The 25,745-nt window shown below is 44.7% G+C and overlaps 1 protein-coding gene across 1 annotated transcript in view; it reads right to left on the bottom strand.

The window, feature by feature from the left end:
• Positions 1 to 6,753: 6,753 nt before the first annotated feature.
• The window catches only part of LOC120993917, an 84,711-nt gene continuing 65,719 nt past the window's right edge, over positions 6,754 to 25,745 (bottom strand). The window contains exon 4 of the mRNA XM_040422380.1: positions 6,754 to 6,855. Coding sequence (XP_040278314.1) covers positions 6,754 to 6,855 — 102 coding nt within the window. The remainder of the gene's footprint in view (positions 6,856 to 25,745) is intronic.

Below are 25,745 nucleotides of genomic sequence, written 5' to 3'. Positions count from 1 at the left end.
GAGATGTCAAATGGGATGGTCAGGACATTCTCATTTTCCAAGACCTTGCTCAATCGACCCTGAAGAAGAGACGGGCCTTGAAGCCACTAACAGACTGGCTCAGAACAAAGAGCGTCCCATACAGATGGTCCTTCCTGTTTGGAGTCTCCTTTATGCATGAGGGACACAGAATGAACATCTCTTCGTACCTGGACCAAGTATACGAGCATCTGGGGATTGAACCCCTAGAAATACAAAACTGGGATCCTATCCAGGACTTAGCCAACTTGCCGGACCCTGCCACCTCTTCAGCTTTGGGAAAAGCAGCAAACCCCTAAGCCCCAAAGAAGCAGAAGAGGAAACACCCAGAAGACTTCCAATGGGAGAGTGAGATGAACTTATCCAGTTTGTTTCTTAAGTAGCCTCCTCAGTGGGGTAATTTCTCCCCAATTTCAACTGCTGCTTTTTCCCTTCTCTTTCCCTGTCAGACCTCCCTCCCTCATCTTATTCTGACAATCCTCCTTTTCTGATCCTTTCCTGGATCTCTATCCCCATTAAGGGCGATACAATATGTTACTTTGTAATCCCCCCCCCCCCCTTCACTTCACTCGCCTGCTCTCTTACTTTCCAAATCCCTCACTCCTATAATATGTGACTAATGTTTTTTTATAGTCTCATCCGCCTCAAACAAACTCCCTTGGGAGTCGTGCCATCACGTAATAATCTGCACACATTTTTGTTCACATTATTTTTTACGGTTCCTTTTGATTGTGTCTGTTATAAGACATGGGTGGTCCGGAAACATGCTAATATACTTCTCTTCTGGGTGGATGTTGGGGGGTTCTCTCCTCTCGGGGGGGCACTCTCCCTCTCCCCCCACCAGCTGATTATACCTACGTGGTCAATCTAACCTTAACACTCCCTACCCTCATTCTCACACCCCGACATGAATGATCTCAGATTTGTTTCGTACAATGTGAAGGGGCTGAGATCACCTTCCAAGAGATGCCAGATTTTTTTTGCTTTTGAACAAGGAGAAGAGTTCGATAGTTTTCCTCCAGGAAACTCATTTTAAACATGGCAATTACCTTAACCTCTCCTTCTCAAAATTTCCCAACTAGTATCACTGTGGAGCTGGGGGTGCCGCCTCGAGAGGAGTCAGTATTAGGGTTGAGCGTACCTGAACCGTAACGTTCGGGTTCATACCGAACTTTACGGTGTTCGGCACCCGAACATTTCAGTAAAAGTTCGGTGTTCGGGTAATATTAATATACCATCGGATCTGAGTTTTCTCCAATCTGATGGTATATTTTAACTTGAAGCATCCCCATCACCATGGGAACGCCTCTATGTTAGAATATACCATCGGATTTGAGTTAAATCGTGAAAACTCAGATCCTACAGTATATTCTAACACAGAGGCGTTCCCATAGTGATGGGGACGCTTCAATTGTAGCATCCTGGCTGCCATGGTAACCGATCGGAGCCCCAGCGATTAAACTGGGACTCCGATCGGAACTGCCGCTCCGCTGTCATCAATGATTCTAATTAGGGGTGGGGGGAGAGGGGAGGCCGCACTGGACACCAATGATTTTAATAGGGGGGAGCGCCCGCACTAACTACCAATGATTTTAGTGGGGGTGGGGGTGCCGCACTGGTCACCAATGATTTTAATAGGAGGGAGGGGGGACCGCACTGGCCACCAATGATTTTAATACTGGGTAGGGAGGGGGGTCTGGCCCCTGCTGCCTGGTAGCACCCGATCTCTTACAGGGGGCTGAGATCCGTACAATTAACCGCTCTACAGGGGGCCGTTATGTACACAGTTCTTAGTATATTCTAACTTGAAGCGTCCCCATCACCATGGGGACGCCTCTGTGTTAGAATATACTGTCGGATCTGAGTTTTCACGATTGTGAAAACTCAAATCTGAAAAAGCTAATACTATTATTTTCCGTTATAACCATGTTATAACGTAAAATAATAAAGTGAAGTTCGGGTCCCCATTGACTTCAATGTGGTTCGGGATCAAGTTCGGGTCCCGAACCCAAACTTTTTTTTAAAGTTCGGCCGAACTCCCCGAACCCAAACATCTAGGTGTTCACTCAACTCTAGTCAGTATTGGCTTCCATAAAGGGCTACCTTTCCAATACAAATATCATACTCAAGACCCTGAGGGTAGATACCTCAGCCTGAAAGGCCTTGTGGGGCAAACCCTATTCACATTTGTAAACGTATATGCTCCAAATACGAACCAAATCAACTGGCTCTCCTCCCTCTTTACACTGGTTGAAACCCACAGAGAGGGGATCCTAATTATAGCTGGGGATTTTAATTTGGCCCTTAATCCACTCAGACACTTCCTCCAGGAAATCCTCTATCCCCTCAAAAGCTCTCAAACTATTGCAAATTAAACTCTTTAACTTAGGGGTACTGGATACTTGGCGCTGCCTTAACTCTAACTCACTTGATTATTATTTTTATTCCTCAGCAAATAACTCGTATAGCAGAATAGATTACATCTTTATTTCAAAAGAACACCTACAATCTTGCTCTTCAGCCAAGATCGGAGACATGACGCTCTCGGACCACTCCCCAATATTCTGTGGTGATCTCGCCCTGCTCCCAAGTCTGGTAAGAATCTTAACTTGAGGTTTAATAAGTCTTTGCTGGGTGATGCTAAATACAAATCCCAAACATCCTCCTACCTGGATGACTATTTCTCTATCAACAATACCGCAGATGTGTCCCCCCAGGTCCTGTGGGATGCCCACAAGGTCTATATTAGAGGTAGGTTAATTGGCCTCTGCTCTTTCCTTAAAAAGGAATCTGAGAAAAAATTGACTACCTTACTGTCAAAAATACACATATTAGAAAAAGCTCATAAACAATCTTTGTTTGCTCAGCAACTTGCGGAACTTTCTTCTCTTAGAACTGAACTGAAAACCCTTCTGAATGAGCGATCAGCCAAGTTTTTCTTATCTGCTCCACAAAAATTCTTTGCACATGGTAACAAAACTTCAAAGTTCATGATGCAGAGAATTAAACAGAGAAGAAACTCCCGCTACGTTCAGAGCATTAAATCCCCACAGGGAGCCCTACTATTTAAAGCAGAAGAGATTGCTGAACAGTTCAAACCATATGAGTCATTATACAATCTACCTCCCTCTAGGCTCCCAGATCCCTTCCAGGGGAGAGAGGCTAATATTAATTAGTTCCTAGATTCTCTCAAACTCCCGTCCCTTACAATATCTCAACGTAACTCCCTAATTAAACCATTTACTATCTCAGAGTTAGCATAAACAATTAATTCAACTCCTAAAGGTAAATGTCCAGGTCCCGACGGCCTACCCTTATCTTACTACTCAGCTTTCAGGGACTCCCTTCTCCCCTTCCAATATGTAACCTCACTATGCTCAACCACTCCATCTCTGCAGACATGACTAGAGCCACCATCACAATTATCCCCAAGGAAGGCAAAGACCCAACCTCATGCTCCAGTTACTGTCCTATTTCTCTACTCAATGTAGATCTTAAATTATTAGCCAAGATGCTTGCCACTAGACTACAAAGCCTGTTACCCAGCTTGATCCACCCTGACCAGGTGGGATTTGTCAGGGGTCGTGAAGGGAAGGACAATACCACAAAGGTCTTAAATGCCCTATTTTACGCCTCTCATAAATCCACCCCATTGGTCCTGATTGGCACGGACGCCGAAAAATCATTCGACAGGGTTGACTGGGCCTATATCAAGTTATCTGTCTAGATTTCAGATTCCGGAGCCCTACATTAATGCTGTGTTCTCTATGTATACTTTTCGGCGTCCGTGTCAGTCAATGGAATCCTATCCTCCCATTTCCCAATTAGGAATGGAACGAGGCAGGGGTGTCCTCTCTCTCCTCTCCTCTTTGTCCTGGTGATGGAAACACTCCTGCAAGTCCTCAGACAGGAAAACAAGATAAGAGGCCTACTTGTGGAGGGTTTTGAATTCAAACTCTCTGCTTTTGCGGATGATTTATTGATCCTCACAACAAATCCTTGTAAATCTATGAATATCATCCTGTCGATACTTAGTCATTTTGGTTCCTTATCTAATTTCAAAGTTAATCCCTCCAAATCCCAAGTACTTCCTATTGGCCTCTCCCCCCCAGCTCTCTCGTCCCTCCAGACAAACTCCCCATTTGATTGGCACACCCAACAACTGACATACCTTGGAGTGAAGCTCACACCCCACTTGTCAGATTTTTCTAAACAAAATTATAAACCTCTACTGCTTTCGATAACTGCCCAGCTGGACTCATTGGACTTTCCATACCTATCCTGGTTTGGAAGGAAGAACATCCTCATGTCTCTGGTAATCCCAAGACTGACATACCTGATGCAAGTCCTACCTATCGAGATCCCTAAAACCTACTTTATCTCCCTAAATAAGCTAATTCGCAGATACATATGGCAGGGGAGAAGTCCTTGTATCTCCTTTGATACGCTTACTAAACCTAAATCCTATGGAGGTATTGGTCTACCTGACCATGAAATTTACATGAAAGCCATTCAACTTTCCAGAGCAGTGGACTGGATTAGATGCCCCACCCACAAAACTTGGCTCGTTTTCGAAAATGCTTTCTTCCTTTCTCCTGTCTGGGCCCTTCTGCTGGCTGACAGGCCACCTCTGACACCCAGCTCTATTCCTAATTCCATGATTCATAACACCTTGAAGGTGGTTCTCGGCCAGCGGTGGGGCTTTGACACTGCCCTCCCCCTTCTTACTTTTAAAGGATGTCTTAGCTCTAGCTCCTAAAGAATTAAGAGAAAGCTGTCCTATCCCCTTAAGATCTTCTAGGGTCCCCATTTCTGAACTTTTAGAGCAAGACGGTTGTATACTACCTGATCCTGAACGCCGCTTGAAGCACCCACTAAAAATTATATTCTCATGCGATTTCTTAAGTCATAATCACTCCTTCTTATAAAAAAACTCTCCCTTCGAGAGAGACCAGCTGGTTTGAGAGGCTGATGGGCAATTTGTTACCCCCTCCCAAGATAATATCAACAATATACAAGTCTCTTAAGACTTCTCCTTCTAGTGCAAAACCTGCTGTGACTGGTCTTTGGGAGAGGGATTTAAAGCGAACCCTGTCGACTTCTGAAATTGCAAAAATACTGATCACCCCCCACAAGATCTCCAGATGCATTCACATCCAAGAAAACAGCTACAAAATCTTATCACGCTGGTACAGGACCCCAGACGAGACCTGTATCTACAAACCTGGAGCTCCAGAAGTTTGTTGGAGATGCCATAAGGAAAAAGGTACATATATTCATGTCTGGTGGTCCTGCGAACCAATTAAGGCCTGGTGGTCTAAAATAGTTAAAATCAGTAACCAAATCTGTCAGACCTCCTTCCCCTGCTCTCCCGAATTAACCTTGCTTACTCTCGGAGTTGGTGGAGTAAACCCACATAAAGCATCTCTCTTTTCCCTATTACTGGCAGCCGCCAGAATACTTTTGCCATCCCACTGGCTTTCCCCTGAAACCCCCAGTGTGGAACACTGGATTAATAAGGTTGACCAGATCTATAGACTTGAGGAAATTTCCCACTGGGAGCTATGATCCAGAGCTACCTTCCTCCAGATATGGACCCCCTGGAGGAGTTATAGGAAATTCTCCAAATTCTCGTCTCTGAAATTCCTTCTCCATCACCTGTGTCACAGGGTTCATACTTTAATACATGTCCTACCCTTAATACAGTGAACATTCATAATTACCCATGTCTTACTTTTATTTCTGGTTATGTTGTTGATTGTACAAGTCTTTTGCCTGACCTGGCTGGTCTTCACTGGTCAATATATGTATCTGCCATCTCTGCCTGTAGCTTTCCATATACATAATGTGACTTGTGACTGCACTTTGTATGGCTATATACAAATACTTGATAAAACAATAAAAAATTGTTACAAAAAAAAAAAACACTTCCCAAACGCTGGTCCGGTTCCAAGTGGTACCTTGGAACCGAACCAGAGTTCAGTAAAAGGTTTTTTACAGTAGAAATCAATTTATGAAGTTATTACGCGAAGTCTCACTTAATAAGTAATAACTTTGGCTCATTGGAGCCAATACATTCTAATACTGTACAGAGCTCTCGCTCCGTACAGTATTGAAACAAAGTTTTCCAGGACAGTCCTCCATGACAGCACCCTATTGGCCTCTGTTGGGACAGGAAGAGAGAGAGATTAAGAGGCCCCTCCCCACCTCCTCTCTCCAGTGTTCTTCCTGTCCCTACGGGGATAGGGGGAGAGAAAAATAAGTACCGACAAAAGGGATAGCATATAGGAAGAAGGCCGAGTCTGGTCGGGGGGTTCTTTTTGCCTCTCCTCTTCAGACTCATGCAGCCCTCAAAACCAGGACCCCTCTGGGAGGTGGTTGCCTGGTTACCCCGATACCTGGAACTGGACTGCATTTCGGGCGAAGAAGCAGGATCGGGGGACACAGATGCCGCTTCTCCTTCTTGGAGCTGTGGGCTCGGCTGTGGCTCCTGCGCTCCCCTGCGAGCGTGGTCCCGTGACCCGAAGTACGGGCCGCATTACCGGAAGCAAGATGGCGGCGCGCATCGCATGCTGGATACCTCAGGTGCAATGAGGTATCGCATGTATGGGGGTTGACTCTTCCTAGGGAGGAGTCCCTCCGGAAAGAAAAGGAAGAGGTGGAGCCAAGCGGCGACAGGGGGACCGATTAAGGTAAAAAAAAAAACTACTTGATGGCAATCATTTTGATGTTGCATCATGGAGGTCCAGACGTCTGCCTAGCAGGAGGCGGCTTGCTCAGACTCGCCCGTCCAGGCCCTGACTGGAAATGAGACAGGTCACAAGTCTCATGTAGCCCCTAAAAAGAAGGGGAAAAAGTGTGCAATTTGCCCAATAAAGCTTCTGGATTCATACAAAAAATCATTATGCCCAGAATGCTTGTCCCTACTTTCTGAATTAAAAGCTATAGTAAGAGAAGACGTGCAAGCGGCGGGTTCAGGCCAGACCCCAGATCCGGTTCCATTCCCCCCCCCCCCTTCCCCCCCCTGTCCAAACGACCCAGAATTTAGCTAGACTCTGAGGAGAAAGGTTTATATTGCTCTTTAGAAATGGAAGATGAGGTCTCAGATTCCCATCCTTTGGCTATAAGACAGATCATGGCTATTGAGGAGGAGGAACAGGCATGCTCTGTCTAAGACGAGATGTTTGGCGGCCTGAAAGTAAGGAAAAGAGAGGTTTTCCCTGTAAATAAAAACCTAAAAGACCTGATAACAGATGAATGGGCTGAAGCAGAGAGAAAGCTCTATATGTCAAGGGAGTTTAAAAGAAGACTACTGTTTGATCCTGCAGATACTAAACTTTTGGAAGAGATCCCAAAAGTGGATGTTCAGGTGGCAAAAGTGGTGGAAAAAAACACACAATACCGTTTGAGGATTCTTCACAATTGAGGGATCCCGTGGATAGGAAAATAGACGGCTTACTAAAAACATCATGGGAGTCAGCAGTGGCTACAATCAATACAAATATTGCAGCTACCTCTGTAGATAGGGCCTTGGTACTATGGATAATCAGCTGGAAAATCAGACTGACACTTTTGGCAAAATTGGAAACAGATCACCCAGAATCAGTGGATCCTGGATTCCATCAGAGACTGTTTCAGGATAGAGTTTCGAAGTCCTCCTCCCCAAACCTTCCAGCTAACTGAGTTCGAGTCACCTCATCTACAGCAACAGCTATGGTCAGATGTATCTATTGCAGGTTCAAAATGGAATCAATAAAATCCACAATCCCACTGATCACCCCATGGCCATTTCTATGCACGTTGGATCTGAAGTATGCGTACTATCACATCCCCATATATCAGCAACACCAACAGTATCTGAGATTCGCGATCAGGAACAAAGGGAAGATTCTCCATTATCAGTTTCAGTGCTTGCCATCGGGATATCAGCCCCCCGCATATTCACAAACGTCGTTTTAGAGATCATGGCCTATCTATGCCAGAGTCAGATTGTGATGGTGCCCTACCTGGACGACTTCCTACTCATCGCAGATTCAAAACAGAAGTTGGAAGGGGACATTCATCAAACCTGGTCTCTATTCAAACACCTGGGGTGGGTCATAAACTACAAAAAATCTGACCTTCTACCAGACACAAGAAAGAAGTTCCTGGGAACACTCCTGGACACAGTAAAACAACATTAATTTCTTCCAGAAAGAAAGCAGATCAACGTAAAAAGAATAGAAAACTTCAGGAAAAAAAGACCCACACTCTAAGGGTCCATTCACACATCCGTGTGTGTTTTGCAGGTCCCCAAAACACTGACAGCGGCAATGTGCGTTCCGCATTTTGCGGACCGCACATTGCCGGCACTAAGAGAATATGCCTATTCTTGTCCGCTATCTGTTCATCCAATTCGGTGTGAAAAAAAAAAGGATTTAGAGCTTCATTGGCACGCTGGATCAAGGAGACCATCAGAGAATCCTATAGACTACAGAACTTAACCTGTCCTATATCATTAAATGCCCATTCGTCCAGAGCCATGGCAACAACATGGGCAGAAAAGGCAGGGGCCTCAATTGATCAGATCTGCAGGACCGCAACCTGGTCTACTTTCACAACCTTTATCAAACACTATAGACTAGACGCAATGGCCAATCAGGATCTGGCTTTCGGTCAGAAGGTCCTACAGGCAGTGGTCCCCCCATAAATTTTGGTCTAAGTTGTTAGTTCTCCATGTATGGGGGTTGACTCTTCCTAGGGAGGAGTCCCTCCGGAAAGAAAAGGAAGAGGTGGAGCCAAGCGGCGACAGGGGGACCGATTAAGGTAAAAAAAAAAACTACTTGATGGCAATCATTTTGATGTTGCATCATGGAGGTCCAGACGTCTGCCTAGCAGGAGGCGGCTTGCTCAGACTCGCCCGTCCAGGCCCTGACTGGAAATGAGACAGGTCACAAGTCTCATGTAGCCCCTAAAAAGAAGGGGAAAAAGTGTGCAATTTGCCCAATAAAGCTTCTGGATTCATACAAAAAATCATTATGCCCAGAATGCTTGTCCCTACTTTCTGAATTAAAAGCTATAGTAAGAGAAGACGTGCAAGCGGCGGGTTCAGGCCAGACCCCAGATCCGGTTCCATTCCCCCCCCCCCTTCCCCCCCCTGTCCAAACGACCCAGAATTTAGCTAGACTCTGAGGAGAAAGGTTTATATTGCTCTTTAGAAATGGAAGATGAGGTCTCAGATTCCCATCCTTTGGCTATAAGACAGATCATGGCTATTGAGGAGGAGGAACAGGCATGCTCTGTCTAAGACGAGATGTTTGGCGGCCTGAAAGTAAGGAAAAGAGAGGTTTTCCCTGTAAATAAAAACCTAAAAGACCTGATAACAGATGAATGGGCTGAAGCAGAGAGAAAGCTCTATATGTCAAGGGAGTTTAAAAGAAGACTACTGTTTGATCCTGCAGATACTAAACTTTTGGAAGAGATCCCAAAAGTGGATGTTCAGGTGGCAAAAGTGGTGGAAAAAAACACACAATACCGTTTGAGGATTCTTCACAATTGAGGGATCCCGTGGATAGGAAAATAGACGGCTTACTAAAAACATCATGGGAGTCAGCAGTGGCTACAATCAATACAAATATTGCAGCTACCTCTGTAGATAGGGCCTTGGTACTATGGATAATCAGCTGGAAAATCAGACTGACACTTTTGGCAAAATTGGAAACAGATCACCCAGAATCAGTGGATCCTGGATTCCATCAGAGACTGTTTCAGGATAGAGTTTCGAAGTCCTCCTCCCCAAACCTTCCAGCTAACTGAGTTCGAGTCACCTCATCTACAGCAACAGCTATGGTCAGATGTATCTATTGCAGGTTCAAAATGGAATCAATAAAATCCACAATCCCACTGATCACCCCATGGCCATTTCTATGCACGTTGGATCTGAAGTATGCGTACTATCACATCCCCATATATCAGCAACACCAACAGTATCTGAGATTCGCGATCAGGAACAAAGGGAAGATTCTCCATTATCAGTTTCAGTGCTTGCCATCGGGATATCAGCCCCCCGCATATTCACAAACGTCGTTTTAGAGATCATGGCCTATCTATGCCAGAGTCAGATTGTGATGGTGCCCTACCTGGACGACTTCCTACTCATCGCAGATTCAAAACAGAAGTTGGAAGGGGACATTCATCAAACCTGGTCTCTATTCAAACACCTGGGGTGGGTCATAAACTACAAAAAATCTGACCTTCTACCAGACACAAGAAAGAAGTTCCTGGGAACACTCCTGGACACAGTAAAACAACATTAATTTCTTCCAGAAAGAAAGCAGATCAACGTAAAAAGAATAGAAAACTTCAGGAAAAAAAGACCCACACTCTAAGGGTCCATTCACACATCCGTGTGTGTTTTGCAGGTCCCCAAAACACTGACAGCGGCAATGTGCGTTCCGCATTTTGCGGACCGCACATTGCCGGCACTAAGAGAATATGCCTATTCTTGTCCGCTATCTGTTCATCCAATTCGGTGTGAAAAAAAAAAGGATTTAGAGCTTCATTGGCACGCTGGATCAAGGAGACCATCAGAGAATCCTATAGACTACAGAACTTAACCTGTCCTATATCATTAAATGCCCATTCGTCCAGAGCCATGGCAACAACATGGGCAGAAAAGGCAGGGGCCTCAATTGATCAGATCTGCAGGACCGCAACCTGGTCTACTTTCACAACCTTTATCAAACACTATAGACTAGACGCAATGGCCAATCAGGATCTGGCTTTCGGTCAGAAGGTCCTACAGGCAGTGGTCCCCCCATAAATTTTGGTCTAAGTTGTTAGTTCTCCATGGGTGCTGTCATGGAGGACGTCCTGGAAACATATATTTAGTTTACAGGTAAATAGTTTTCCAGGAGTCCGAAATAACAGCACCCTGTATTATCCCCCCCTTTTTTGTTTGAGTTTGGTTGATCTAACTCTCTATACAATGTGAAATTAACATTGACGTTCAAAATAAAATGAGTTGGATCCTATCCGGTGTAGTAAGTTGTAAGAACACTGGAGAGAGGGGGTGGGGAGGGGCCTTTCTCTCTCTCTCACTCACTCACTCACTCTCTCACTCTCTCACATCCTCCATGGGTGCTGTCATTCCGGACTCCTGGAAAACGGTTTACCGGTAAACTAAATATATGTTTATGCGAATCTACTTCGGATGTTTCATCTGAAGTTGATTCACTCACCCCTAATTAAAATCAATTAACTTTTCTCTCCCGGTCCGGGCCTCGCCCCCACTATGCAGATGCAAAGGCTGCAATCACTGCTCCCTGTTATTCGGGCACTGCTCCCTGCCCGCACTGCACTGTGACCCGACACTGTACACAGGCAGGACAGTGCGCCACCTGGAGAAGACCAGGGAGAATTGAGTACAGCCAGCACCAGGAGTGCTGTATTCACCGCTCCGTGGTCCTACTGTGTACCAGTGAGCGTTTCTATAATGGATTTCGCTAGTAACTAGTATTTGCTCCATAAGACTCACTGCCATTCCCCCCCCCCCCACACTTTTGGGGGAAAATAAGTGTCTTGTGTCAGTCTGGCAGCTCAGGGGGCATGTCCTTTCTACTGCAACTGGTGGCTGTTGAAGGGTGGAACTGAGCATGTGTGTCCACCTGAGCGAGCTGGATAGAGAAACAAAGAAAAGAACAAACAGCAGGTGGTGCTATACAAATCGATTTTATTGAGTAACTCAATGGATATTACATTTTTAATTACATACAACTACAAATGTATTCAGGTACTGGTTTGAAAATTGTAGTATTTTGTGGGATAACGTGTTGAAACATGGGAGGATCTTGAGATCTACTTGGCTTTGAGTTGTGAAGGTACCATAGAGAAAAGGGTTTGTAACTTTTCAAACGCATGAAAAAAAAAAAATCCAACCTGCTCCGACCCTTTCAGCCTACCATTCCATCCCCACAATCGGTGCATATTTTACACCAATCACTTGAGTCTAATGGTCCAGCATGCAAATGGTATCCATACGTTCTTTACATGTATTGTTCCAAGGTCCAACAGGGGCCTTGCACGCCACGATCCTCCTCATCCAGTGGGAGAGCGTTCTTCCAGCACGTCCACAATTCTTCTTCTTCCTACAACAAATGACTAATATTTTGCACAGAGTGCAAGCAAGAATTGGGGTTGCAATGCCGATACAAAGTGGTAGACATTCACGATCTGACCAAGCGGGTACATATTCTGGACCATAAGGATGAGCAAAATAAATTTAACAGCATGTATATTTTTTCTTATTGCTTTACACAGAAACCAATCATCAGGCATCTTGAATCCTGATCATTGTGTCCCTTGAAAAGATTGCCTAAGGCCTCCTTCACATGGCATTTGTGTTCTGCAGTTGGAATGCCCCTAAATTTTGTCACACTGTAACCCTGGCTACAAAATGAGGCCACATGCATAAGTCCGTATCATTTTTGCAGTCTGCAAAATGTGGATTTGCAAAACATGATTACAGTCTATTGCAGAAATGCCTATTGTCTGCAGTATGGACAAGAATAGGACATGTTCTATCTTTTTTGTAGAGCCGCGGAACGAACATATGGATGTGGACAGCGCACGGAGTGCTATCCGCATCTTTTGGGGCCCCACAGAAATGAATAGGTCCACATCCAATCCGTAAAACATGCAGATCGGTTGCAGAAAAGAAAAAAACTTGTGTACGTGGGGCCTGAATGGGATTGTTGTAGTCTGAGGCTATCAGATTCCACCAGCTGATAATTCTATGTTCCTCCGCTCTTCTTCGTACTGTACTTTCAAGGATTTCTATGCGTTTATTAGTGTCATTAGGTTCACTAGTAAATCTTTATGGTTCACTTTTTCTGACCCTTTTTGCCATCACACAGGAATTCACTTGACTTCTCTATTTTTGCATAAGGAGTTTAAAATCCTATTTTTAATAAGAGGAATTTTGTACCAGTCTTTTCTGCCCCATCCTGAGATATTTCACATTATACACAAGTGTTGAATTATGAGAAAGATATTTCACAGTTTATACATGTGAAACTATTAGTCTCGTAAAAATGCATTGGATTGTACAGTACACTAACATTAGGGATGAGCGAATTTCATATTTTGAAATTCCTTTTCGGTTCGTGTTGTGGTATTTACTGCGTTATGCATTCTGTTACCATGGACCATATCGCAATTCCATGACAGAATGCCTTTAAAGGCATTCCGTTATTCATTCCATCATAATAGAAGTCTATGGCCTGCATAACAGATCCGTCCGGTTTCTGTTATGAAGGAGAGGACTCCAACATAACGGAAACCGGACGGATCCGTTATGCAGGCCATAGACTTCTATTATGACGGAATGCCTCTAAAGGCATTCCATTATGCATTCCGTCATGGAATTGCGTTCTGGTCCGTGGTAATGGAATCCATAACGCAATTCAGTAAATACCACAACATGAACCGAAAACTAATTTCAAAATATGAAATTCGTTCATCCCTAACTAACATGTTAAATCTTGGAAGTAAATTATGGAGTTGTAATTCTCAGGGCATGTGACATACACCCATCTGCCATAACATTAAAATCACTTTTAAAAGCAGGTCCCACTTGTGCCACCAAAACAGATCTGGCCCGTTGAGACATGGACTCCATAAAATCTCTAAAGGTCTCCTATGCTTTCTGGCATCAATACATTAGCAGCACTTGTGAGATGGAGCCCCATGGATTGGACACTTTTTTATATCACCAGATGCTCTATTGCAGGGGTGGCCAACCTGCGGCTCTTTGCCTATTCAAGTGCGGCTCTAGCGGTGGAGCTGGGAAGCAGTCAGACCAGCGCACTCTCCACCCCATGCTCAGATCTCCTTTACTGATCGGGTACCGTTGCTACTCTGCAGCTCCAGCACGCTCGCCACTACCTCCTGATGCGCACAGTGTCAGAAAGTAATAGGTGGCCGTGGAGAGACACACTATAACCTGACGCTGTGCGCATCAGGTCACAGTGGAGACCATGTCAGACATGCAGAGTAACAGGTGCCTGATACCCGATCAGGAGAGGTAGGCGATTTCTTTAAATTATAGTACTGAGCATGGGGGTCTGATCTAAGCATGGGAGGTTCTCATGTGAGCATGGGGGGAAGGGGTCCTGATCTCAGCATGGGAGGTTCTCATGTGAGCATGGGGGGAAGGGGTCCTGATCTCAGCATGCGGGGGTCTTATCTGAGCATGCGGGGGTCTTATCTGAGCACGGGGGGTCTGATCTGAGCACGGGGGGTCTGATTTGAGTTGTCTGATCTTAACATTGGGGGTCTGATTTGGAGTTTTGATGAGGATTGGGGATCTTATCTTAGGTCAGATGAGCATTGGGGGTCTGATGAAAGATAATTTTTTCTCTTTTCCTCAGATCAGATGAAAAATATTTTCTTATTTTTCTCCGCTAAAACATTGGTGTATCTTATAGGGTGAAAAATACGGTGACTCGTGCGTAAATGTATAGCTTGTGGCTCCTGGTAGTCATACGTTGTTTTTTTTTCTGGCTCTTTGTGTCTGTAAGGTTGGCCACCCCTGCTCTATTGGATTGACCAGGCATGTGACCTGAATGATTGTACTTCTTTGATCTCCTTTCCGATCTGTTTTGATGCCTGGCATTTCCTCCCCTTCTCTGTGTTAGGGCTCATGCACACGACCGTATGTATTTTGCGATCTGAAAAAATTACGGATAACCTCCGTGTGCATTCCGTATTTTGCGGAACGGAACAACTGGCCCCTAATAGAACAGTCCTATCCTTGCCCGTAATGCGGACAATATTAGGACATGTTCTATTTTTTTGCAGAACGGAAATATGGACATACGGAAACTGAGGTCTCATGCACACGAATGTATTTTCTTTTCGTGTCGTTCCTTTTTTTGCGGACCGGATGTGGAACTATTCACTTCAATGGGTCTGCAAAAAAAAAAACGGAAGTTACTCCATGTGCATTCCGTTTCCGTATGTCCGTATTTCCGTTCCACAAAAAAATAGAACCTGTTCTATGAAGGGCCAGCTGTTCCGTTCCGCAAAATACGGAATGCACACGGATGTCGTTCGCATTTTTTGCGGACCGCGAAATACATACAGTCTTGTGCATGAGCCCTTACACTGAGATTCTGGAATGAAAGAGGCAAAGTATATTTATGATGCACAAGCTGCTGGACATCCCCACTGTCTGAAAGGAGATCATTAACCTGTTAATGACAAAAAAGCAGCAGGTCAGCATATAATCAAGGAAGGGAGGCTGTGGAGAGGAATGCAGACAGGCAGCTGTGAGGGTTACAGTGTTCTCATGGCGGATGTCAGTATGAAAGTCACTACAGGAGACTATACTGCACCCCTATCACTACTTAGTGGTGGCGTGTAGGGGTATCCACTAACTAATGTGAGGCCCAGATCATGACCTACAGCCAAAATGGATTAGGTTGGCTGTTCATGCACTGGCTAACACCAGAAAGCAAGCGCATTGAACTGTACAAACTGCTCAAAATGGTGTGAAAATCCCGCTCAGTCAAAGTCTTTGGATGGCGCAGTCACTATTGGGAAGCGGACTACTCGGAGAAGGTGTAACTGCACTGTAAGCACTTTTCATTGTGTAGAACTGGTATCTAACCATTTGGTGACTACATTATAGATGTATTCTACCATGCAGAGCCACTGAATCTAAGCCCGCAGGAAAGTTTGCTTATAGATGTGGTCTTCTAAATATATATATATACACATACAGTATACAGGGTGATTCAAAATGGATGGTGCCTGTAGTAGAGACCTGTAGTTAAAGGTGTTCGTCAAAAATTAATTAAAATGGCCACAGCAGCCTGTCTTAGAATGTGAGGAGGACTGGTTGCCTTCACTTGCAGAGCTGCCTAGATGGATGGTGAGGGGGCAGGGCCTCACTACAGACTAGGCTCTGGCACTTGCCTATACTACATATTGGTGAGTTTTCCTGTCAGGCTGCTCAGCCATGATGGCATATTGCAGACAGGACTGCATCATTACCATCTACTGTAGAGCAGTGCAGTGAGGCCCTGCCCTTCACCCCTCCCAGCTGTGCAAATGGAGGCAACCAGTCCTCCTCACATTCTAGGACAGGCTGCTGGCGGCCATTTTAAATCCCGGTAGACATATTTTGTACTTGAAAAATGAAAGCTGGACTTTGATTGCTAGGGGAAGCAAAGTCAGTTTTCTTTTAGACAGTTTTCATGAATCTGTCCCTTTGTGGTTAGTTTATAGCTGTACACAACGGGGGAGGTTTAAGATGGCAACATCACAGCAAGCAAAAGCTTTTTCTGTGTGGGAATTAGCAAGAACGGGGTCTTTTGTGACAGTCCAGTGAAATTTTCAGAATAAATTTGGTATTTGTGCTCCGCATAGAAACTACATGTCGTGTTGGATGAAGCAATTAAAATTAACTAGCTCTTTATGTCATGGGAATAGTCCGGATATGCTGGCACGCATCTGAACTGACCTGGACTCACCAGCAGAGCTCACATTGAACATTTGTAGTGTGTAGATAAAACGTGGATAGTCTTTTCATGTTAATACATTTGTGTTATGTTCTCTCAGTTATGAACCAAGGCTAGGATTTGACACCATTCTTTTTGTATTAGGCTACTTTCACACTGGTGTTTTCGATTTCCGTGTGTGAGATCCGTCATGGGCTCTCACAAGCGGTCCAAAACGGATCAGTTTTGCCCTAATGCATTCTGAATGGAAAAGGATCCGCTCAGAACGCATCAGTTTGCCTCCGTTCAGTTACCGTTCCGCTCTGGAGGCGGACACCAAAAAGCTACCTGCAGCGTTTTTCTGTCCGCGATGTGGTGCGGAGCAAGATGGATCCGTCCTGGCACACAATAGAAAACTGATCCGTCCCGCATTGACTTTCAATGGTGTTCATGACAGATCCGTCATGGCTATAGAAGACATAACACAACAGGATCCGTTCATGACGGATGCATGCGGTTGTATTATGGTAACGGAAGCATTTTTGCAGATCCGTGACGGATGCACAAAAAACGCTAATGTGAAAGTAGCCTAACCCTGTATATATATCTCATGGAGGGACAGAGGTGACAACATATGTCTTGGGGTTTGGGCCACTGACCTTTTAAGACCCCATCAATGAAGCTGGCAGTCAGCATAGCATCGATGGGTCAAAGACCCAGAAATGCTGCTGAAAAGATACGGGTGGGCTGCAGTTGATGTGTGCGTGAGGTCCCATGAGCCCTGAGCCCCTCCTTTAATTGCTGCCTATTGTATCCCACTCTTTGACAGATGCCGCTGTAATAAGATAACCATTTTTTTTTTATGCTATGGCTGATTGGTGTATATCTGAAATTGTATTCCATGATTTCACCAAGTGCCGATGCATCGCATGCGGAGCACTTCCCTAATACTATCTGTTTTCTCTGGTGAAATTGTAATAAACACTTAACATAGTGTCTGTGATATTGAATTATTACGCTATATCTATGCCATAAACTAGGACACAGATTTTACCAGGCAGCTTTATTGATAGGCTTTTACTAATATTATCCAAATAATAAAATAAAAAAATTAATAGGGTTGGCTCAGCATATATGTTTGATTGCTTGACTGATAAGTACTTAAAGGGGTTATCCCATGACTAATGTAAAAAATAAAGATCAGACATCATATAGTAGATGACAGTCTCTTTCTAACAAAGCTAGAACCAGCCCTGTACCTCACATGGATCCAGAGATCTCCCCATTCATTGCTCTGCTAGATTTATATCAAGCTGGCAGCTCAAGGGGAGTGTCTTTTCTGCTGCAGCTAAGGGGGCGTTTCCATGATCTCCCTATCACAGCTCAGGGGGCGTGTCCATGCTCTCCCTATCACAGCTCAGGAGGCAGTTAAAGGATGAAACTGAGCATGTGCGGCCACCTCAATGAGCCAGACAAAGAAATGTGGAGGAAAATCCCTCAGCAGGTGGCGCTATACAGATACAATTTATTGAATAACTCAGTGGCTTTGATAAAAGTTTAGATAATGGTATAAAGCCACGGCACTCCAATGATTTTTTATCTTCTGAAGTTTATTTGCACCGAAATTCGTAACGTATCCGGTCTTTATCAAGCTCACAACATAATCTACCACAGTGAACATTTAAATACCTTTACAATATCTCTCATTGGTTACAAATTCCACCACCTACATTAACCCCTCCTCCTTTCTGAAATCTATTCCCAATACAAAGTTGCACATTCATAGGACTATTCACAACATTTACATACTATGCCACATGCTGCGGGAACTTGTCCAAGGATTCTCATTATCATATTTCTCACAGCAAAACATTTAATATCGGGCGCCCTTTTCAATCACAACTGCGCATGCGTTCTGACGTCATTATTTCTTTCGTTGCGTATATATCTGCCCTAAAGCGGATACTTCCCAGCTCTCATTACTATAGTTCCGTCGTCTCACGATCACGTGGGCAAACTCCTGGTCACCTGACCTAGTCATCTGACCCTGTGTCACTATGACGCTGCGTCTCACGTGTGTTTCATCGATCACCCGACCTCCCGGTTGCCCAAAGTAGCGTTACCACCTGATTTCTCAATGTCAACGAAAGGGAATCGTATTCTAAACCATATAAAAGGGGAGGACAATACAAACACCAGGCGCCCCGTGCGGACAGGGTACAGATCACCATTTTAGCATTCCATTTAAATCATATACACTAATATTCAGATTTTATTGGGGACACCTCCAGGAAATCATTCCAATCCATATACTACAAAAGATAATACAGGGCGTATATATGGCTGTCAACTAGGCTATCCACCAAATTATCATACCCCATGCGCTGGTGGATCACTTCCCAGATCATGGAGTCTTACACTCACATTAAGACATATGCAAATATATACATATCTAATTTGGAGGAGTTGTGTATATACCCGTCCACCCTCTACGCATCAGTGAGGGGGTGGATGAGGTATATAGATGACGTATTTCTGATCTGGAGGGGCACTGTAACGGATCTACATGCTTTTCATGAGTATATTAATCAGTTGCATAGCCAGTTAAAATTTACTAAGGTTTTTTCTATAGAATTCTTAGTTCCTGGATACAGTGGTTTATGTCAAAGATGGGAAATTGAAGACTGATCTGTTCATAAAACCTACGGATCGTAACAATATGTTGTCTTGACAGCGCACACCCTAAGAAGACACTGGAATCCCTATCGTATAGTCAATTTTTGCGAGCCAGAAAGATAGTGTCGGAGTAAGACTTGATAGATGATAGACTACAGAAGATAGCTAGTGAGTACCTGCTGTTTCATACAGCAGACATCCTCAGCTAATGTCTGCAGACATTTAGCCTTTCAGATGCCGTGGTCAAATGTGCATCTGAGAGGTCGGAAACCTAGAAGCGCGCACTTCATTTGCAGGAATGCCTCCCCCCGACGGAGATCGGGGAAGGCATTCCATATGAGTAATGACACTGTACGTATATTAGGCTTCCAGGCTCATTACTTGTACATTACAATTCAGGCCAGCAGGTAGCAGCACTGAACTGTATGCTAGCTATTTCTGTATAGGTTTCTTTTATTTTCTGCACCTATGTAGCACTACTATATTCCGCAGCGCTTTACAGACCTTAGCATCGCACCGTCCCCAATGGGGCTCACAATCTAAGGTCTCTATCAGTATGTCTTGTAGGAGGAAACCAGTGCTAACCACTGAGCCACCGTGCTGCTTTTATTCTATGCAAATTGCAATCTGATGATTTCATGTTATGGTCAACTTGGGAACCTAAAAAAAAAAATGTTTTAAAAAAAAATAATAATAATCAATTCCCCAAAATATAAATATTTAATTTAAAAAAATCAAAATCATGGGCATCGCCGCATGTAAAAAGCTTGTATATTGTAAAATTATCCCATACAATTAATAGCATAACAAAAAAAATAATTAATATAAAGTGATCAAAAAGTCATACACATCCCAAAATGGTATTATGAAAAACTACAGATCGTCCTGCAAAAAATGAGCCCTCACACATCTTCATAGATATAACTATAAAAAAAAAAGCTATAGGGGTCAGAATATGGCGATGAAAAAAATAATAAAAATTTTCAGAAGTGTTTTTTTTTCAGTAATGGGTCATCAGTATCTAATTGGTGGGGGTCCGACACCTGGAACCCCCACAATCAGCTGTTTGAGAAGGCACCGGCGCTCCTGTGATCTCCGCTGCCTTTTCGCAGCTTAACAAGCAGAGCGCCGTACATTGTATAGAGGCTATGCTTGGTATCGCGCTCAGCCCAATTAAAGTGAATGAGCGCGATACCAAGCACAGTGACTATACAATGTACGGCGCTGTGCTTAGTGAGCTGAGAGAAGGCCGCCACCTGATCCTGAGGATAGGTCATCAGTATCAAAATCCCGTAAAACCCCTTTAAAGGAGAGCATTGAGGGTGCAAAAAAGTTCAGTGGTAAACCAGACTTTGGTAGACAGGAAACTGTGTTACAACAGGCGATAGAGAGGTTTACAGCACTCCTAAAAGACTGCAAACATGCCCAATATATCAGAGATAAGCCTCATTCACACATCCGTGTCCGTGCTCAAATCCGTGAGCAGGTGATCAGTGAAGCTGTCCGTGAAGAATCCGTGTTGGGTCCGCCTGTCCGTTTTTTTGCTGTCCGTGTTTCACTGACACTGAACAGCTAAAAAATAATAATTTTCAAAGCATCTCTTCTTAATGATCCGTGAAACACGGAGGCAACATGGATGGCATCTGTGTTGCATCTGTGGTTTTCACAGACCCATAGACTATAATGGACGTGATGGATCCGTGAACACTGACCGTGCTAAAACACACATTAAAATGAATGGGGACGTGTGCTGTCCGTGGAGAACACGTACAGCACACGTCCGGGAAACACTGACGTGTGAATGAGGCTATACTCAGGACTTCAAAAAGGGCAGAATATTTGATTACAATAGAAGTAAAGCCAAACTACTGGAAACAGACACTGAACGTTCATCATCTGAAGGGGAAAGTGAATCTGAATCCAATCAGGGGGGACCACAGAATAGGGCACAGCTCCCCAGAGGTAACACGAGAGGCAGAGAGAGAAGGGGTAAAGATACACCTGGAGGGAGGTTAGGCAAAGCCCCTCTGGTACCAGATTATCTCCTCTGGGAAAGGATAGATCAAGTGCAACCCCCCCAAGACTGCTTACAATGGGAGATGATTTATAAATTATCAGTCCCTCACATAGGACCCTCAGTGACACTGAGCAATCATTATTGAGAAGGGGTTTATCACTTGTTCCTACCCAAAAATTTAGCCCCCTCAGTACCGAGCCACTTTTCACCTTAAATCCCAGGCCGATTTTTGCTAATCGAACGTGTCACTTTATGTGGTAATAACTTATCCAAGCCATTCAGAGATTGTTTTCTCGTGACACATTGTATTCATTACAGTGGTAAATTTGAGTCAATATATTTCAACTTTATTTATAAAATAATTCAAAATGTACCAAAAATTTGGAAAAATTCACAATTTTCTAAATTTGAATTTTTCGACTTTTAAAACAGATAGTAAGTAATTCCTCATAAAATAGTTATCAATCAACATTCCCCATATGTCTGCTTTATGTTGGCATCATTTTGTAAATGCCATTCTATTTTTTTGGGACGTTAGAAGTTTAACTCAGAACTAATTAGCAAAATGAGAGCTCTCAAGTGTATAGGTTCAATCAAACACTCCAATATTCAAGCAAAAAGGGACCCCCAAGGGAAGAGTGTATATCTAAAACATAACTTTTAATTGATGATGAAATAAAACACACCACTGTGATGCAAAACTCTAAAAACGTAAGTGGTCCGAGCCTGGTACCCCAACAATACTGGTAGACAAAGAGAAATCCTGCTCCACCCAGTGAAAGGTGTGAGCAGTCTTACCAGACCAATGGATATACCGGGACCAGGGAAATCTGAGGAGGGTGAATCCGACGGACTTCCGGTATAGGTCCAGTGGAGGATCACGGTATTGGACAGGGTCAGTTAAAGATGGTGGAGCTCTGTGCCCTATTACACCCTATTGAAGGTGAAGGGGGCTAGTTTTATTCTACCTATCTACACAGAGCACCCGCCCCAAGAGGGGCGACCCCGTCCGGATACCTGTCCCTACTCAGGCCCGATCCCTAAATCTAAAAATATGAATAGCCGGCTAGTGCGCTCCTGTTACCATCCCGACGTGGCACGTTTCTGTCCGTGTAGACTCTTCAGGGGAATTCGTACAGAACGCTATAGACGCCGCAGGTAATAACCTATGGCGATAACTGGGTCAAAATGCCTCTCAGATGGGAGGGTGCATTTGTACAGCGGATTGGAAATCCTAGGCTGAATGGTCAGGAGGATATGATAGTCCTCCACTTTACAGTACCCCTATGGTTCTGAGAATCAAAACTACCAGCAGCGGTTGTACACCTAACTAGTGGGTTTTTAAACCTTACCTGTTTGCGCTTCTCCATGAGGTACGCCCCCCCCCTGCATACTGCGCCGGCGTGTGACGTGAAGTTCCAGCGCCGCGGTCACATGTGTTGGGGCGGTCAGTAACAGAGTCGGTAGAGGCGGCGCAGGTGGTTACCTGGTTACCGAAGTAAACCGTTAAGGACGCACAGGTCATGTGCATCATGGTAACTTAGTCAATACAGTCTGTGAAGACAATAATGGCATTGTTGACAAGTATGAGGACAAGAATAGATGCAAAGAATAGGCTATATGTACAAAGATGTAAATCAGTAGGCAAGCAATTATAATGAGCAATTGACCTTATTACTTATGCCCAATGTTACACAATGAGAGAAATAAAGTGCTGGACAAGATATGATCATATGAAGCAACTATAACTAAGTCTCTCATTAAGGCCCAGGGGGGCTGATGTTTTTAGGTAGAAGATCCAACGTGATTCGCGCTGGAGAAGATTCCTGTCCCAATCGCCCCCTCTGGGTGGAGGTTTAACCAGGTCAATGCCCATAAATCGTAATTGTGCTCTCCCTTCAGGCATTAGATGTACATGTTTAGCTACCAGAGTATCTCTTTTGTGTGAGATGTCCCCCAGGTGCTCGCCCACCCTACTTCGAAATTCACGTATGGTTTTACCGATGTACTCCATGCCACATTCACACAAAATACGGTAGATCACTCCCTTGGATCTACAGTTGATGAACTGTGATATGGAGTAGGTTTGCCAGTGACAGAGCTAGTAAAAGCTTTGGTGGTCTGTATATGTTTGCAAGCCACACAATTGCCGCATTTGTGGCAACCCACAACATTAGACCGCAGCCAAGTTAGTTGTGTCTGGATGGAAGAAAAATGGCTGTGGACTAGTTTGTCCCGTAAATTGTGACCTCGTCTATAAGTAATATGGGGGTAATCCCCCAAAATCTCCCTTAGGTCCGGGTCCATTGTCAAGATATCCCAGTGGCGTTGGAAAATTTGTCTTGTTTCTTTAGATCCACTGTCAAAGGTGGTAATCAAACGTAACACTTTAGTGTCTATATTGCTGGACCGATTGGGAGTGAGAAGGGAAGCCCTGTGTTGGGACAAAGCTGCCCTATAGGCGGGTCTGAGGATGAGGTCCGGGTATCCTCTTTGCTGAAACAGAGTCCTCAGATCAGCCTCCTGGGCCCCAAAGTCCTGCTTGTTAGAACAATTTCTCCTCAAGCGGAGGTATTGACCCCTCGGAATTCCTCTCCTGAGTGGGAGAGGATGACTACTCTCCCACCTCAGGAGGGAATTGGTAGTTAGGTTTCCTGTGAATGCATGTATCCAAAGAACGTGTGCGCCCCGTGGCCATGTTGCAGTCCGCAAAATGCGGGCCGTAATGCATGAACACTGTCTCTGGGGCAGACGCAGCGGTTCCCGGACCTATTCAATTTAATGGGTCCACGATCCGGCCGTTCCGCAAAAAGATAGGACATGTTTTATCTTTTTGCGGAACGGAAGTACGAGACGAAACCCCACGGAAGCACACCGTAGTGCTTCCGTAGGATTTCGTTCCGTGCTTCCGTTCCGCACCATTCCGCATCTCCGGATTTGCGGACCCATTGAAGTGAATGGGTCCGCATCCGTAATGCGCAATGCACACGGAACGGTGCCCGTGTATTGCGGATCCGCAAATGCGGTCCGCAATACGGCAACGGGGAGCACACGATCATGTGCAGGAGGCCTAAAGGGGTTGTATCACTTCAGCAAATAGCATTTATCATGTAGAGAAAGTGAATACAAGACACTTGTATGGTGATTGTCCATATTGCCTCCTTAGGCTACTTTCACACCTGCGTTCGGGTGTCCGCTTGTGAGCTCCGTTTGAAGGGGCTCACAAGCGACCCCGAACGCATCCGTACTGCCCTAATGCATTCTGAGTGGACGCGGATCCGCTCAGAATGCATCAGTCTGGCAGCGTTCAGCCTCCGCTCTGCTCAGCAAGCGGACACCTGAACGCTGCTTGCAGCGTTCTGGTGTCCGCCTGGCCGTGCGGAGGCAATGGGGACGGATCCGTTTGAAGTTGACACAGTATGGCTCAATTTTCAAACGGATCCGTCCCCCATTGACTTTCAATGTAAAGTCTGGACGGATCCGTTCAGGCTACTTTCACACTTAGAATTTTTTTTAAACTATAATGCAGACGGATCCGTTCTGAACGGATCCAAACGTCTGCATTATAGGAGCGGATCCGTCTGTGCAGACATCAGACGGACCCGCTCTGAACGCAAGTGTGAAAGTAGCCTTAGCTGGCTGGATTTTTTTTCCCATCACATTATACACTGCACGTTTCCATGGTTACGGCCACCGTGCAATCCAGCAGATTAGGAAAAAGCACCTGCCTATGTGCGATCCCAAAGTCCTGTCCACAGTCTTTTGATATAATGTGTCCCACGAAAAATATTCTACAGTTTTTAAACCAGCACTTGGATCTTCATACTTTTGTAATTCCATGTACGGTAATTAAAAATGTAGCATGGCCACTGATTAGGGATGAGCGAACTTGATGTTTTCAAGTTCGGGTTTGGGTTTTGTGGCAATTTCGTTATGGATTCTGTTATCACGGAATATAAAAGAATTCTATGACGGAATGCACCACGGAAGCCTATAAGAGGCATTCTGTTTTGCATTCACGCTGCAGATCATCGATGCAGCCAACGTTCTGTTTTACTGCTAGATCTGCTAGGGTACAGTGTTGTAGGAATTGCTCCTGATGAAACACATCAGTAGTGTAGAAACATGTTGAGCGTCTCAAATCTAGCCATTTTAGGCTAGGTTCACATCTCTATCTCGTTTTCTGTTTTTCTGATCCGTCATTAGAGCAGGAAAAAAAATAAAGGATCCAGTACAGGCCTGACCTGGGGGAAGGCCTGGCATGACTAGGTTTGGAGGGAGTGGTAAGGGAAGGAAGGTTAGGGAAGGGTTAAAGAGGACCTTTCACTTGTAAAAACAATGTGAACTAAGTATGCTGACATATAGATCGGCGCCCGAGGATCTCACTGCACTTACTATTATCCCCGGGCGCCGCTCCGTTCTCCCATTATGCCCTCCGGTATCTTCGCTCTGTAAGTTATAGTAGGCGGTGTCTTCCCTTGTCCTGTTGGCGTCTCCTTCTCCTAGGCTGCAGTGCTGGCCAATCGCAGCGCACAGCTCACAGCCTGGGAGCT

This window comes from Bufo bufo, chromosome 3 (assembly GCF_905171765.1).
Source record: "Bufo bufo chromosome 3, aBufBuf1.1, whole genome shotgun sequence".
NCBI lineage: Eukaryota > Metazoa > Chordata > Amphibia > Anura > Bufonidae > Bufo > Bufo bufo.
Note: the sequence above shows the minus strand (reverse complement) of the source record. Positions and strands in the feature narration are given on the sequence as shown.